Source organism: Cheilinus undulatus, linkage group 3 (genome assembly GCF_018320785.1).
Source record: "Cheilinus undulatus linkage group 3, ASM1832078v1, whole genome shotgun sequence".
Lineage (NCBI taxonomy): Eukaryota > Metazoa > Chordata > Actinopteri > Labriformes > Labridae > Cheilinus > Cheilinus undulatus.
Window position 1 is genome coordinate 43,808,466 of NC_054867.1, and position 14,735 is coordinate 43,823,200.

At 41.9% G+C, this 14,735-nt stretch overlaps 1 protein-coding gene across 1 annotated transcript; it reads left to right on the forward strand.

Annotated features, from left to right (window-relative positions):
• Positions 1–3,766: 3,766 nt before the first annotated feature.
• On the forward strand, positions 3,767–6,072 carry LOC121528830 (potassium voltage-gated channel subfamily A member 2). The gene has a single exon (XM_041816448.1). It carries the CDS (start codon positions 3,874–3,876, stop codon positions 5,368–5,370), a length of 1,497 nt encoding a protein of 498 aa, XP_041672382.1. The 5' UTR covers positions 3,767–3,873; the 3' UTR covers positions 5,371–6,072.
• Positions 6,073–14,735: the final 8,663 nt, after the last annotated feature.

Here is a 14,735-nt window from a genome sequence, read left to right on the forward strand (position 1 = left end):
TTCCAAGGAAATTCTTGAAATTTTTTAAGCAAGTTCCTCAGGAATAAGTCAGCTTATTATCACCTCAAGAATATTTCTAGGATTAAAGGACTAATGTCGCAGCAGGACCTTGAAAAACTTCATTCATTCATTCATTTTCTATACCGCTTAACCCATAAGGGGGGCTGGAGCCTACCCCAGCTTTCATTGGGCGAGAGGCGGGGTACACCCTGGACCAGTCAATCACAGGATTGACTTATAGAGACAGACAACCAGGCACGCTTACGTTCACACCTACGGCCAATTTAGAGTCACCAATTAACCTAATGAGCATGTTTTTGGTGGTGGGAGGAAGCTGGAGTACCGGAGAAAACCCACGTGTGCACAGGGAGAACATGCAAACTCCACACAGGAGCCAGTGACTTTCTTGCTGTGAGGCAACAGTGCTAACCCCTGCGCCGCCGTGCCACCTTTGGGGAAGAAAAACAAAAAAACAAAAACAAAACAAAAAAACAACAAACAACTTGTCCATGCATTCATGCATTTATCTTTAGTCGAGTTGACTACTGTAACAGCCTCTTCTCTGGTCTGCCTAAAAAGTAAATCAGACAGCTGCAGCTGATTCAAAATGCTGCAGCTCGAGTCCTCACTAAGACAAAGAGAGTGGACCACATCAGTCCTGTTCTGAGGTCTCTACACTGGCTCCCTGTCTCTCAGAAAATAGACTTTAAGATCCTCCTGTTAGCTTATAAAGCACTGAATGGTTTAGGCCCAAAGTACATCAGAGACCTTCTAGTCCAGTATGAACCATCCAGACCGCTGAGGTTGTCTGGTGCAGGTCTGCTCTGTGTCCCCAGAGTCAGTTTCTATGCCCCATATATCTGGAACAAACTCCCAGAAAACATCAGGTCTGCTGAAAGTCTGAGCTCTTTTAAATCAAGGTTGAAGACACACCTGTTCACTGCTGCCTTTGACTAAAAAACATGATCACTTTTTAATGTTTCTAGTTCAACTACAACTCTGCACTGTAACTTTTACTTTTAAATCTTTGTTTTTATCTTTGTTGGTTTATTTGCTGTTTTTATACCTTTTTACATTTTTCTTTTAAAATGTTTCTATTGTTTTTCTTTTTCCATTCGTCATTGTATCTTAATGTCCTGTGTGAAGCACTTGGAATTGCCTTGCTGCTGAAATGTGCTATACAAATAAACTTGCCTTGCCTTAAAAGCAAATACTACCCAAAGCGTTATAATCAAATTCTCCAAAATTTACATATAAAGTTCTCCAAGATCTGTGGAAAATTGTGGAAAATTTCAAAGCTAATTATCACAAAAAAATCTCTAAAATGTCCATGAAAATTCAGGGGGGAAAAAAGAAAATTCTGCCCCCAAATTTCCAAATAAAATTCAAAAACTTCCCAAGATCCCCATGAAGGTACCAGTAGTTCCAGGTCAGCCCCCCCACCCTTGGACATGAAATCAAACACCTCAAAATATGCAAACATTTTAGAGCAAATTCCCTCAACATTCCAAGCAGATTACCTAAATGAACTTAAACTGTGCTGTAGGTCAGCCAGAATGTAACACACTCATATGTACATGCAGAGTCTCAGGAGGACATGAGGCATAGGGTGCATTCATATGTGGGCCATATGGAAGGTGCTTCAGCAGTGACAGTGAAGCTGACTTATTCCTCCATAAATGAGGTCAGTTGGCTGCAGTAAAGTTGTATTTCTGCTTTGCAGGTATGAAAAAAAAAAAGACTGATGAGCAACAGCAGTGCCTGTGAAGAAAAGCTGAAGAGTGTTCCCCTTTAAATTGCCCACACTGCAGATAAGGTAAGGAGTGGTAGGCAACAGTGCGGATGAAGAGCGCCTTTTTCTCGCCCTTTCCTTCTCCATCAGCAGCAGCAGCACGCCTCTTGGTATGCAAAGCAATGCGTGAATGCAGGTTTGACTAAGCTGGGAAAATTCTCTGTCACCTTAAAAGAATTAAGCCCTCTCACCTCTGCTGAAAGGCCGCTTTAACATGTATTATCTTTCTGTGGGTGTGTGGGGCTCTGGCTCAGTGTAATTGCATAATCTTGTAGCCCACTACGGAGGGCGATTCTTTCACGCATGTCGTTTCTCGTCAGTGTCTGCAGACGCTGCCCTGCTCCTCATGTAGGAGGCTATTAGGACACTCACAGAGCTGTCTCCGGGAGGGACGCACTTGACTGTTGCTGGCTCAGGCTCTGGATTCAGCTCCTGACGAGGTGTTGTTTGTTTTGCATGTCTCAATAAGGACTCAAATGTGCACTGGCTGTGATGACGCAGGAGCAGATTTATTCCCACACAGAAATGATTATTGATGCTTTTATCCCACAAGGCGTCTAATTATTAAATCTTGGTAATCAGATTATATTTTTAAGCTGCTTCCCTCCTCCACGCCTTGCTTTTTTTTTTTCGCCCCCTCCCTCTGCAGATGTTTCCTCTCTGAGCACCTTATCGGGACTATTTACCTTTGCGGCTGTCTGCAGCCACAGCTCACAGCCTCACCAGCCGGCCGCATCATTCTGCTGATCCCAGCACCTTTCGCTTATTAAGGGAAGCACCAGCAACCTCCTTGATATCGTTTCCCTCCTCCCTCCTTTTTTTTTTTTTTTCTTTTTTTCTTTTTGTGGTTGCCAATCGCCATCCCACGACAGCCTACCCGGGAGGAAAGGAAAGGGAGTCGGGGAGGGGAAAGCGAGGACACACCCGCACATACTGTACCCGGTGTTACACGGCGAGGATGCTGCAGACAACATGAGGTGAATATCATCCGCTGCCCTCAATTGGAAGTTCATTTTTTTTCCTTCTTCTACCCGCTCTGAAGGCGAAGGAGCTTATTGCCGCAGCTGGTTGTTCACCAGTGTGACCAGCAGGAGCTTCAACTCGCAGCAGATATGAAGAAGATGTCTGCAGGTATGTGAAATCTACATCTCTGATTGCCATCATATGTGTCATGGAGCGTTTCATTTGGAAATAAAGCATGCCGTTACGAACATGTTGCCTCTTTTAAACAGTCAGGGTTTAATTTTCTCATGCAGAGAGCAGAAACAGTTTTTTCTCTAGGAGCCTGTTTCCTTCTATGGATCAATTATTTATACATGTTTTTGAATATTTCAAAGCCAGGCACCATTTCAAGACTAAAATGCTCCAGCAAAACTGAGCCCAAGTCGATAAAAATGAAGCGTTTGTGCGCTCATGACATCTTCTCACACATTTGTGCTCAGACTGCAGAGGTTTTTCTGTGATATTCCACACACAGGATGCTCTCTGTATGTATTTTGGTTGCCTGCTGCATTGCCATATTCATGCATGGCTTCACTGCATAAAAAGGTAGTCCCGTTCGTTTCACTGGATGCTGTTCCATTGCAGCAGCTCTAATTTATGAGCTTCTGTACGTTTTTATGTGCCGGTTAGCCCCTGAGTTTACCTGCATTGAAGCCATTTATATGCAAGGCAGATGGTTTATTTGCATATTAAGGCAGGAGTAGGAGTGTCAGCTTCAAGTTTTCATGAGCTGATTCATTTCGGTATCAACTGCCTGCTCACGACTTCATAACTTTACATCACTCTCATCAAATCTTATGGCACTGTTTCAGAGAGTGCCTTCATTTGTGGCTGTTTTCGCTTGTTTTAAAGCAGATTTCTGACGTCTATATGAAGTGCTGAATCACGTCTTCCATTCACCTGACCTTGCTGTCTTGTGTTTGCTCTGTGTCCTACATGCAGTCAGATCCTAGGTGACATCCTGTGGCCGTCAGGTCTTTACGCTGTTGAGCCCCCTCCCTCTCCTGGCCCCTGCCTGCAGTTCTCCAGGCTGCAGGACCCAGACTCACTGAAAAGTGCAGGCCTCCTCCCCCTGCAGAATGACTGTTGCCACAGGCGACCCCTCTGACGAGGCGGCGGCTCACCCGGGGCACCCGCAGGACTACGACCCGGAGGCCGACCATGAGTGCTGTGAGAGGGTGGTCATCAACATCTCAGGGCTGCGCTTTGAGACTCAACTCAAAACTCTCTCCCAGTTCCCAGAGACTCTGCTGGGGGACCCCAAAAAGAGGATGCGCTACTTCGACCCGCTAAGGAATGAGTACTTTTTCGACAGGAACAGACCCAGCTTTGACGCCATATTGTATTATTACCAATCAGGGGGTCGGCTAAGAAGGCCGGTCAATGTCACCCTTGATATTTTCTCAGAGGAGATCCGCTTCTACGAGCTGGGCGAGGAGGCCATAGAGATGTTCAGAGAGGACGAAGGTTTCATCAAGGAGGAGGAGCGTCCTCTTCCTGATAACGAGTTTCAGAGACAAGTGTGGCTGCTGTTTGAGTACCCCGAGAGCTCAGGTCCTGCTAGGATTATCGCCATAATCTCCGTCATGGTCATCCTCATATCTATTGTCAGTTTCTGCCTGGAGACCCTCCCTATTTTCCGTAACGAGGACGACGACATGCACAAGTCTCAAGCGAAGGTCTTTTCACCTGAGACCAACACCACCATCATCAGCTACACATCGACCTACTTCACTGACCCCTTCTTCATCCTGGAGACTCTCTGCATCATATGGTTCTCCTTTGAGTTTTTAGTGCGCTTCTTTGCCTGCCCAAGCAAAGCGGGCTTTTTTGGAAACATAATGAACATTATTGATATCGTTGCTATCATCCCTTACTTTATCACACTCGGTACAGAGCTCGCAGACCGGCCAGAGGATGGTCAAGCGGGTCAGCAAGCCATGTCTTTAGCCATTCTCAGGGTCATCCGTTTGGTGCGTGTCTTCAGAATTTTTAAGCTCTCTCGCCACTCAAAGGGTCTCCAGATTCTTGGTCAGACCCTGAAAGCCAGTATGAGAGAGCTTGGCTTGCTCATTTTCTTCCTCTTCATAGGAGTCATCCTCTTCTCAAGCGCCGTCTACTTTGCTGAAGCAGACGAGCCGGAGTCGCAGTTCGAAAGCATCCCGGATGCATTTTGGTGGGCTGTGGTGTCCATGACCACAGTCGGCTATGGTGACATGGTCCCAACTACCATTGGTGGCAAGATTGTTGGTTCCCTCTGTGCCATCGCAGGTGTGCTGACCATCGCCCTGCCCGTGCCTGTCATTGTGTCCAACTTCAACTACTTCTACCACCGTGAGACTGAAGGCGAGGAGCAGGCGCAGTACCTGCAGGTCAACGTGCCCAAAGCCGACTCAGCCGAGGAGCTGAAGAAGAGCCGCAGCGGTTCCACCATCAGCAAATCGGACTATATGGAGATCCAGGAGGCTGTGAACAACAGCAACGAGGACTTTCAGGAGGAGAACCTTAAGACGGCCAACTGCACTCTGGCCAACACAAACTATGTAAACATCACCAAAATGCTCACAGACGTGTAGCTGCCATCTGCTTCTTTCCTCCCCGTCACTGCGGGACATGTGGAGCTGAGCAACTCGACGGGACAGGTGTGCAGCCTCCCACCACACGTGTGCTGGAAAAACCAAGGCAATAGAATTCAGGACGCTGATAATGATGATAAAGACATGGGGAAAAATATTGCAAAAGACCATCCGCTCACTCCGCGCTCATCCTCACCACTTACCCCTAAAACTCCTACTAACTGTCAAACAGAGTGAAATTTTAAATTTTGCATTTCTGCATGGAGTTGGCTTTGTCTGTGTGGCTGTTATTTAACAAAAAAAAAAATACTAAAAATCCCCTGCTCACAACAGTAGCCAACAGTAGTGCACAAAAAGAATAGAAAAAAGGAAGAAACAATGCAAGAAAAAATAAATATTGCATTTAAAAAAAGATAAGCTACACAACACAAACCCTGCTTTGCCACCCTTGTCCCACAATCCCTCATTCTCTGCCATGCGCTTTCTGAAGAGCCGTACCGTGCTACATATGCTGCTTCCTGGAGCCAATGATACAAAAACTGTCTTATGCTACAAGGTTTAGGAATAAGAGTCTGTGCAAGGATAAAGTGAGCCCACTCCTGCGCTGACCCGGCCTGTGGGCGACTCGCGACGAGGTTGGTGGTGAAGTACACCACGTTATTTCAAGGATGAATGACAGCCATTGGCGCTATAAGCTTATGGTTCGACGCCTTTTTTTCCCAGCAGGCATCAGTATCTGATGAATGACTGAGAATGGCCTTGACTTTTTTTCACTGCTTTGGTCTTACATGTACTGTATGTATTTGCAATGCAAGCTTCCCCCCATCATTCACCCAAAACTGGTCTTACTGCAGAGCTTTGAGGACAACTTGAATGTCTTGTTTTGTTTGTTTTTCACGGTTTTTCACACTCACAGAGTACTTATTCATATAGATTAGTAGGTTAACTGTGACTTAACTGATAGCAAGTAGGTACAGTAGGTAGGTGCTGTTAGTAGTAGTCTGTAGATAACTGCATGACATTTTTAATCTGAATGAGAATTACCACTCGTTTCTCGACTGCCACTTGCTTCATCACACCACTGTATATTTGTCTGTACACTGCCTTCTATACAGATTCTCACTTTTAAAAAGGATGCCTGCAGGTAGCTATTAAAGAACCTAAAGCTGTATGTTAGAGGATTTCTTAAGGAATAAATCGATATTAACATTCCATGTAGACGTCATCTGCCGTTAAAAACTTTCGCCAGGTCGCTGTAAACGTAACCGCCGCTGAGCTGTGACTCACACTCTAGTTTTGGACTCTAATCCCAGCTGCAGATGTGACAGACTTGCAGCGCTGTCTCTTTTTTTCACAGGTTTTTCACATGATCACGTCCTCATGATCAAAAATAGCAACTCTTAAGGACTCTTGTATGGAATAACGCTTCCCCCCCGAACTGCCTTTTTATCTGGGTTTACGCTACTCTCCTAGTGTTGCATGACTCAAAAACATTCCTAGAAGCATGCGTTTAAGCTCAAAGACAAAGCCTCTGAGACAAAAGATGATTACAATAGATATTTTTTCTTATATATATTGAAAATATATGTAAACAGACAGTACACATATCCAGTACACGTTTATCAGAGATTTAAAAAAACTTAAAAAAGCAATGTAAAAGAGAAAGCCTTTCCACCAGTAACCAGATCATTGCCATGTTTTTATTGATAATCTTGATAGTTTTGAGCACAGTCTCTATGGTCTTTAGTTTAAGAGCCTGCTCAGAGTGCCAAAGAAACACTCACTTCTCCCTTTCTAGAGTTATTTTAATATTAATACTAATACCGGTACCAATACTAATACCAGTGATGATACCAATACCCATACTATTATCAGTACCAACATTTATACCAGCACCAATGCCAATACCATCCCGATACCAATACTGATACTAGTGTTGATACAAATACTGATCCTAGGACCAGTATTAATGCTGATAAAAATACCATTACCAATACTCATACCAGCGCCATATTACATTAATAATTATGCAGATACTAGTGGTGAAACAAATACTAATACTAGAACCGATATCAATTCTGATACCTATATCAATACCAACATTTATACCAAAATTTACACTGGCACCAATACCAACACCATTCCAAGACCAATACTGTTACTAGTGCTGATACAAATACTAATACCAGGACCAATATCAGTGCTCAGTGCAGGTGCCGGTGCTGATTCTGATACAGATACTGGTACCAGCAACAGTATGAATGCTGATACCAATACCATTACTAATAATGATACAAATACTGATAACGGAACACATACACATACTAATATAAATACTGATACTAGTACAAAAATATGGATACCAACACCAGTATATTTGTTGACTGCATGACTAAAATCAAAAATGATATGGCTGAATCCAATACTATTACTGATGCAAGTACTGATACTAGCATCAGTATCTTTGTCAATACCAATACTGGTGCAGACACTTAAACTGATACCAACATAAATATTTTTGTCTATACCAATATTGATGCCAATAATGAAATCAGTAATGATTCAAATACTGGTACCAGTACCAATGTAAATGCAAATACCAATACCAAATCTGATATCAGTATTGATACCCTCATAAATTCTGTCGGTACCAATACCAATATTGATACCACTTTTAATACCAGTAACAATACCAACAGTGAAAAATTACTTATACTAATGCTAATATAGATCCCAATATTGATACCAGTACTGATATTACCCCACTACTAATGACCCTACTGTTATTGATACCGATGCTAATACCAGCACGGATAGTGACACAGAAGCCAATACCAGTACCGTTCTACTACCATAATGATACTAATATCAGTACTAATACCAGCACAAATCCCAAAGTCAGTACTAATAACAGTGATTTTCAACCTTTTTGCCCAAGCCACACCCAAAATCAAGCCAAAATCTCAAGGCACATCATATCCATAAAATACAGCCTCTTTAAATCATGTTACAGTAGCTTAAGTTGTTTGAAGCTGCAGCAGTTACATACAAATCCCTGCAGCATACCTAGACTTGCCTGCCATGCCATTTGAGAACCACTGCCAATAAAGATACAATACTGATACCAATGTCAATACTAACATTGATATCAATCAATAATTATGCCACTGCTGATACAAATATTTATACCAGTTCCATTCTGTTAGCACTACTTATACTGATATCAGTACAAATCCCAATGTCAGTACTAGTACTGATACCAATAATGATACATAATGATATTAATGCTGATACTAATAACCATGGCAGTACTGCAAGCAACACAAATGCCAATGCCCAGACTATTACTGATACTGTTACCAACAGCGTACCAATGCTGATACCAATATGGAAAGTAATGCTGGTACCATTACTGATACCAATGCTGGTACTTTTAACTGTACAAATATGATACAGTTGCCAGTAATGATACCATTTTTGCATTATTTTATTTATTTATTTATTGGCTTTTTATGACTTAATCAAATAGGAAAGTCATTAGATTTGGAAATCAGGGAGAAATTTGGGCTCAGCATTGTGGTTCTGGAAGTAAAAATCCCATTCATTTTCTCTATAGTGGATTTGATTATTAACCATATTATCATAAGTATTCAAGTCAGACTCGACCCGAGCTACCTGAGTGAAACAATGATATATACTCCTGTAGAAGACAAAAGTTCAGAAGATATCAACCTTATTTTATTATAACATAGTATATTTATAATCTCAGCAAAAACACTGCAACACCCACAACTCTTGAGTGTCTCTGGTTGGTGGGGTCTTGGGTTACCATAGAAATGTCTTCCAAGCTGCGAACGAAGGTTGTCCACTGTTGAGGACAACAATACATGCAGCCGCATTATGAAGCAATAAATATGTAAAATTCAATGTAACATTATCATTTCACATGTAAACGCTACAATCAAGACAAGTGTAGAAAACAACCACATATGTGGTTCAAAAGCTTAAAAAACTGTCATTAACAACAAATAGAATTAATCCCAATGGATTGTGGGATATGTAGGTCCTTATTTGTAAAGAAATAAGTGCACAGTCTTGTACCTTCACCTTTTTCTCCATGCAGAATAAGTATTCAGGTAGCTAGATTTGGTTTATGCATTAATAGCATTGCAAAGAGAGTGAAATGTCTATGGGGGCATTGAATGGCAAATTTAACTTCTGGAACCAGCGCCACTGAAAAAGGGAATGGGCTCTGTTGAGCTCTATTGGCCTCACACACGGGGGTAACTTAACTGATAGGCTCCTTGATGCTCCAATAACTGCAGTGTTTTTACACAGACTTAAATGTGGTATTTGGTATTGGCCAACAGCTCAAGGATTTTATACTTTAATCAATTAACAACCAAAATAAATAAAGTGTTTTCCGGCACATTATTTTTTAACAAAAACAAACAACATTATTGCAATGCTGTATGGTTTTTCAAATTTACCAGAATGTCAAGGATCAGTTTATTTATCAAGTATAATGCATATGTATTTGTGTTGCACTAGTATCAGAGGGAGTCTGTTCAGGCAAATGCCAGTTCAGGTATCGGGAAAGGCCATTGGTACATCTCTAGCCCTTACAAATACATTTTCTTTACTGGCAAGAATTTTCAGAACACCTAACACACGTCGAAGTTAGCTTCAATTAGTCCAAAACCGCCTGCTGTGAAGTAATTGCTGAAAGGCAGGGCGTTGTTCCTGTTTCATCCCTGACCAGAGTCTTGTATCAGAGAGCTTTTTATTGCTGTTAAATTGGTCAGAATTCAAATTGAGTCTGGCTGGAGAAAGCACAATCTGTCTTCAAACGCTGGCTACAAAGTTGATTTAGGTTCTGATTCTAGGATTGTGTCCAGCTGAGACTTTCCACTGTTCGCTCAACACTGCCAAGGTAACAGTGAAAGGCAGTTAAGTCAATATGGGGAGTGATAATTAGCAGCAGTGTAGCAGATACTGGCTAACCTATAGGGGTCCTCTGATTTTCATGTGGGAGTCTTCTGCCTTTCTGCATCTTTTCACAGATGTCTGAGGTAATAAGAGAGGTGACGGGTTAGGAGGAAGTCTGTAGCAAGAACTGTCTATGTGAATTCTGTCATGCCAGGATGTACATCTTTATTCTTAGGGTCTCGTTCTGCTCACTACAGTCTTCAGCCTGCAGTAGCAAAATGTCTTTACGCCATCGCTGCCAATATGTGCTCAGGATGCCTCGTCACACTGCCTGACGTGAGGCTTCTGGAGTCGTCTCTCTGTCCAGATCTGTCCGCTTTCATGTACCCTGAAAGGATTTTTTTTTTAAAGAGAATTTTAGTAAATAAACTGGAGCAGTTATATTTGTTGCTTTCCCCAGAGTAGCATAAAGGTGGATTAAGATGTTGGAATGGTCTGTGACATGAGGTAGGAGCAGATAAAAATAGATGTTAGCAATATTCCCATTATCCTTTAGTGGAGGGGTCTGTGTGGAGAAGATGGGCGTTTGTTTTAAAAAAAGAACAAACCTTTATGGACCTCTGCAGTCCAACCGAGATCTTATTGATCATCGAGTATTGATGTGGGTGTGTTGATGTGGATCTGCGTGCATGAGGGAGAGCGTTTGTGTGTTTATATGCGAGAGAGAGAGAGAGAAACCACTGAATGTCGGTGTCTTAGCCTGCTTGTACAGCTGCATTTATGCAACAGCCATTTGCATATCTGTATATGTAAAAAAAAAAAACAAACATTCACAGTCTGACCAAAAATATTTGTCTATGCATGCAGATGCATTGTATCCTTCTGTCTTCATTGCATTCTTTTTTTGGACGGATATTTAGGATAAATGTTGCAGATTTGACATTTATCTGCTAAGTTTGAAATCAGGCACGTTACTGTACCTCAGCCAAATTCACTGTAGCATCTCATGAGTTCGGTTACTTCTGCTTAAAGCACAAAAAAAGAGTAGAATCATCTTCATCTTGAAAGCTGCAGATTAAATCTGCTAAAAGAAGTCACTTCTAATGATTTTGCATTGTTTTGTAACACTTCATCTCTCACCTGCTGAGGGACCCACCAGCAAATCCACTCCATGAGAAGGGAGCCCAAAACAGTGAATTCACTGAGAAATCTATGCAGAGAATGATAACTAGCTGGTAGTCAAGATGGTTAAAGTACATATTTTGGTGTTTTTGTTGTATTTTGGCACTAAAAAAGAGCAAATGGTGCATTGAAAACCAACCTTTAAGCGGATTTTGCAACATACGAGAGCTGAATGTGAATATGAGCCGTGCGAGCTTTGGGTTGGTTTTGATCTGCAGTGTCAGCTCTTTGAATCCAGGCTCCTACATTTCAAAAAAAAACAAGACATACATACGGGAATCAAGATGATCAATATGCAATCTGTATGCATGTGTGTTTGGGAATGGACGTTTCCTTTTTTTTTTTTTTCTGTTTAACCCCAGAGCCTGATCGTGTGGCATCCACTGACACAACATGTACAGCCATTCACCCCCTCATGTTCTCATAGAGGCCTGAAATCATCCGTCATCGTTGGTACAGTGGATTATGGATTTTCTTTCTATGAAATGAAATGTGAGAGAATAATGTAAATACAAACCAATGGATGATGGAGCAAAAACCATGTACTATACTCTGTATGTGAAGTCTGGATTTAAAAACGTAGTATTATCTGCACTTTACGAGACAAAAAGGACAATCTATGGACAAGAAAAACGTGAAATGAAACCTGCATATTATCCTTCCAAATGATCATAACCCTGACGAAGTAATATCAATAATGAAGCCAATAATAATTCAACTGAAACTGTGTTCAGCGTGTTTATTGTGTGCCCTTTTTCTTGTTTTAAAAATATTCACTGGCATGAAGCATGGAGGTGTTTTTAACTCATCCACATCACATTGTTGGCCAGGTATCTAGTCAGCAAAAGATGTGAGCAGCTAATTTTAGCCAAAGAACGTCTGTGCTGATGAAAAACCGCTTTGAATCGATCAGAGGCCGCTTTGTTGTTATTCTTAGGACGTGCAGCGTCTTTGTAGCTGCAGGCAGTGTGGAGGACATTTTCAAACGCCTCCTGGTGTCTTCACGCTTCTTCTTCTCCTTCCTCCCTTTAAGTGCATGGTATATGCTGCCTGCGGTTTAAAAAAAGGGAGAGCAGGGTGTTCTATTAATAGATTTTTTTTGTTGGAGAAAGAGATAAGAAGAGGAGGAGGAGATGGAGGAGGAACGTGAGTGGAGAAGATAGGAAGAAGGGTGGAAAAGCACAGGAATAAAAGATGTTTCTGGTCTGTAGGTGCTCTGTGTTTGGGTGAAATGGAGGTTCAGTCATGATTTTTGCTGCAGATTTGTAGATAAAGCAGGCAAATGCACGACCATGCATCTCAGGTGCTGTTCTTCTGCTGCGTTCCGATGTTAAATTTAGCTGCCGTCTTGTGCTATCTGCTATCTTTAGTCCACTTGTGGTTTAACTACAGCTCTGCACGGTGAGCAGGAACACTTGGGGCCCTGGTGCTGTAGCTACATCTCTGCTGTAGTCATTAGTCTTGCTTTGATCCGGCGATGCAGTGCAGCACTCTGCAGAAAGCGGGGCAAACAGAGAGAAGCAGCAAGGCAGGATGGAGCAGCCTGAACAAGCATGCAGTTAGCGGGATCACAGGCCTGCTGCAGGTGGCCGTGGTGTTGTTGTCGCTGTAGCCAGGGAGGGAGAGTGCGTGATGTTTGTCAGGGATGGGAGCGGGCCCACAGGAGCACGGCTGAGCAGTCATACGGGCTTTCCCTGTGCTCACAGGCTTGTAATTAGGAGACAAGCGCAGTGGGACCTGCTGCTAATCCAGCAGGGCCGCTCTGACACCGGACCACACCCGGACGACATCAGGAGGTTTTACTCATTAACTCATGCTCAGGTATCACACACTGAGGACTTTATTTCACCTCAGGTGACCTGCAGTGACTCCTGAAGACGCTGACTCATTTCCTATCATACTGCATCATTAACAGGACTTCTTTGTATTTATGTGTGGAAACTCAAACAATGTAAATGAATGTTCGGGTTGGCATAGAAATTTAAGTGATTAGAACCGATGAAGAGGAAAGCATTTCTGCCATCTAGTGGTGTTCCTGCAGAATTCACATTTTTACCAGTGATTTTTTTTTAGCCCAGGAAAGGTAAAGAAGTGTTGCATTTACAAGAGCGGACATGTTTCCTGATTTCATCACCTCAGAATCACTGCAGAAGGTTTCATGCAGGTCATTCAAGGAGACAAACAGGGCCCAAATCTGTAGTTTAATCCAGTTTTATCTCTGTTTGGTTTGTTATATTGGCAGATATTTGTGAAAAAGGCCATTGGAGGTTGACCCTGATTAGAAGCAGCAACTGCACACAGGCGAGAGCTTCAGTATCAGCTGGGATTTTTGGATTCTGGCAGTGTATGAAAAATGTAACCTCAGAAAAACACTTTTTTTCTTGTGAAATCTGCACTATGTTGAAATTTTGCATTGAAACGTCCATTTTAAACATGACTTCTACTACACTGTCTATTTTCTTTTAGTGAACATCATAAATAACATCAAATTTATCAAATAGTTTTAAAAAATTGAGAAACTCTGAATTTTTATGACAGACATGACGTGATTAAAGCAGTGATATCAGCTGTTAATCTGCCGCTCTGCTTACTTGTGATGGACCAAGATTATTCTCTGTCATAAATTGCTAGCTCACCCCATGACAACCCCCAACCTTTAGGCACCATCAGACATTTCCAGTACAGACCAGGCCTGATGGGCAGTGTGCTCTCGTTTTGAACTGAGGACTTTGTTCATGAAAAAGGACTCTAAATGTGGTGTATTGACTACAACAGTAAACTTCATATGTAATGTAAATCATTCCCTTGCATGTAATCTAAATAACTGACCAGTTTCATGTAGCTGATGGAAAGCTTGGGCATCTTCTTCTAGCCAATTAGTTTTTGACATTTTCCTAGACAGTATTTAAAATAAAGTAGAAGACATCCCCTAAAATATTCTGTTAAAAAATATTCAAAAAGTACAAGTTCACAACAAAAACAACTCAGTTAATGAGTCAAAGTAAGGTTTTACTCTCCATCCCTTACAGTTTAATAGTAATAGCAGCCTAGTTACTTCAATCTTACTTTAATATTCTAGACAAACTAAACTTTCAACACGAGGTTGATGTGAAATTAACTTATTTAATCCTAAAGTTCAGTTTAGTCGCTTCTGTCCACCTGGTTCTCTGCCTCTTCCAGCCTAGCTGGCTTTACTATGAGATAGAAATTAAATATAAAAACCAGAGTGGGCCGTACGTTCTTATTCTGATGTA

What these genes read in the sequence shown, in the direction of transcription:
- LOC121528830 (XM_041816448.1), top strand. Translation starts at nt 3,874, where the DNA reads ATGACTGTTGCCACAGGCGACCCCTCTGACGAGGCGGCGGCTCACCCG.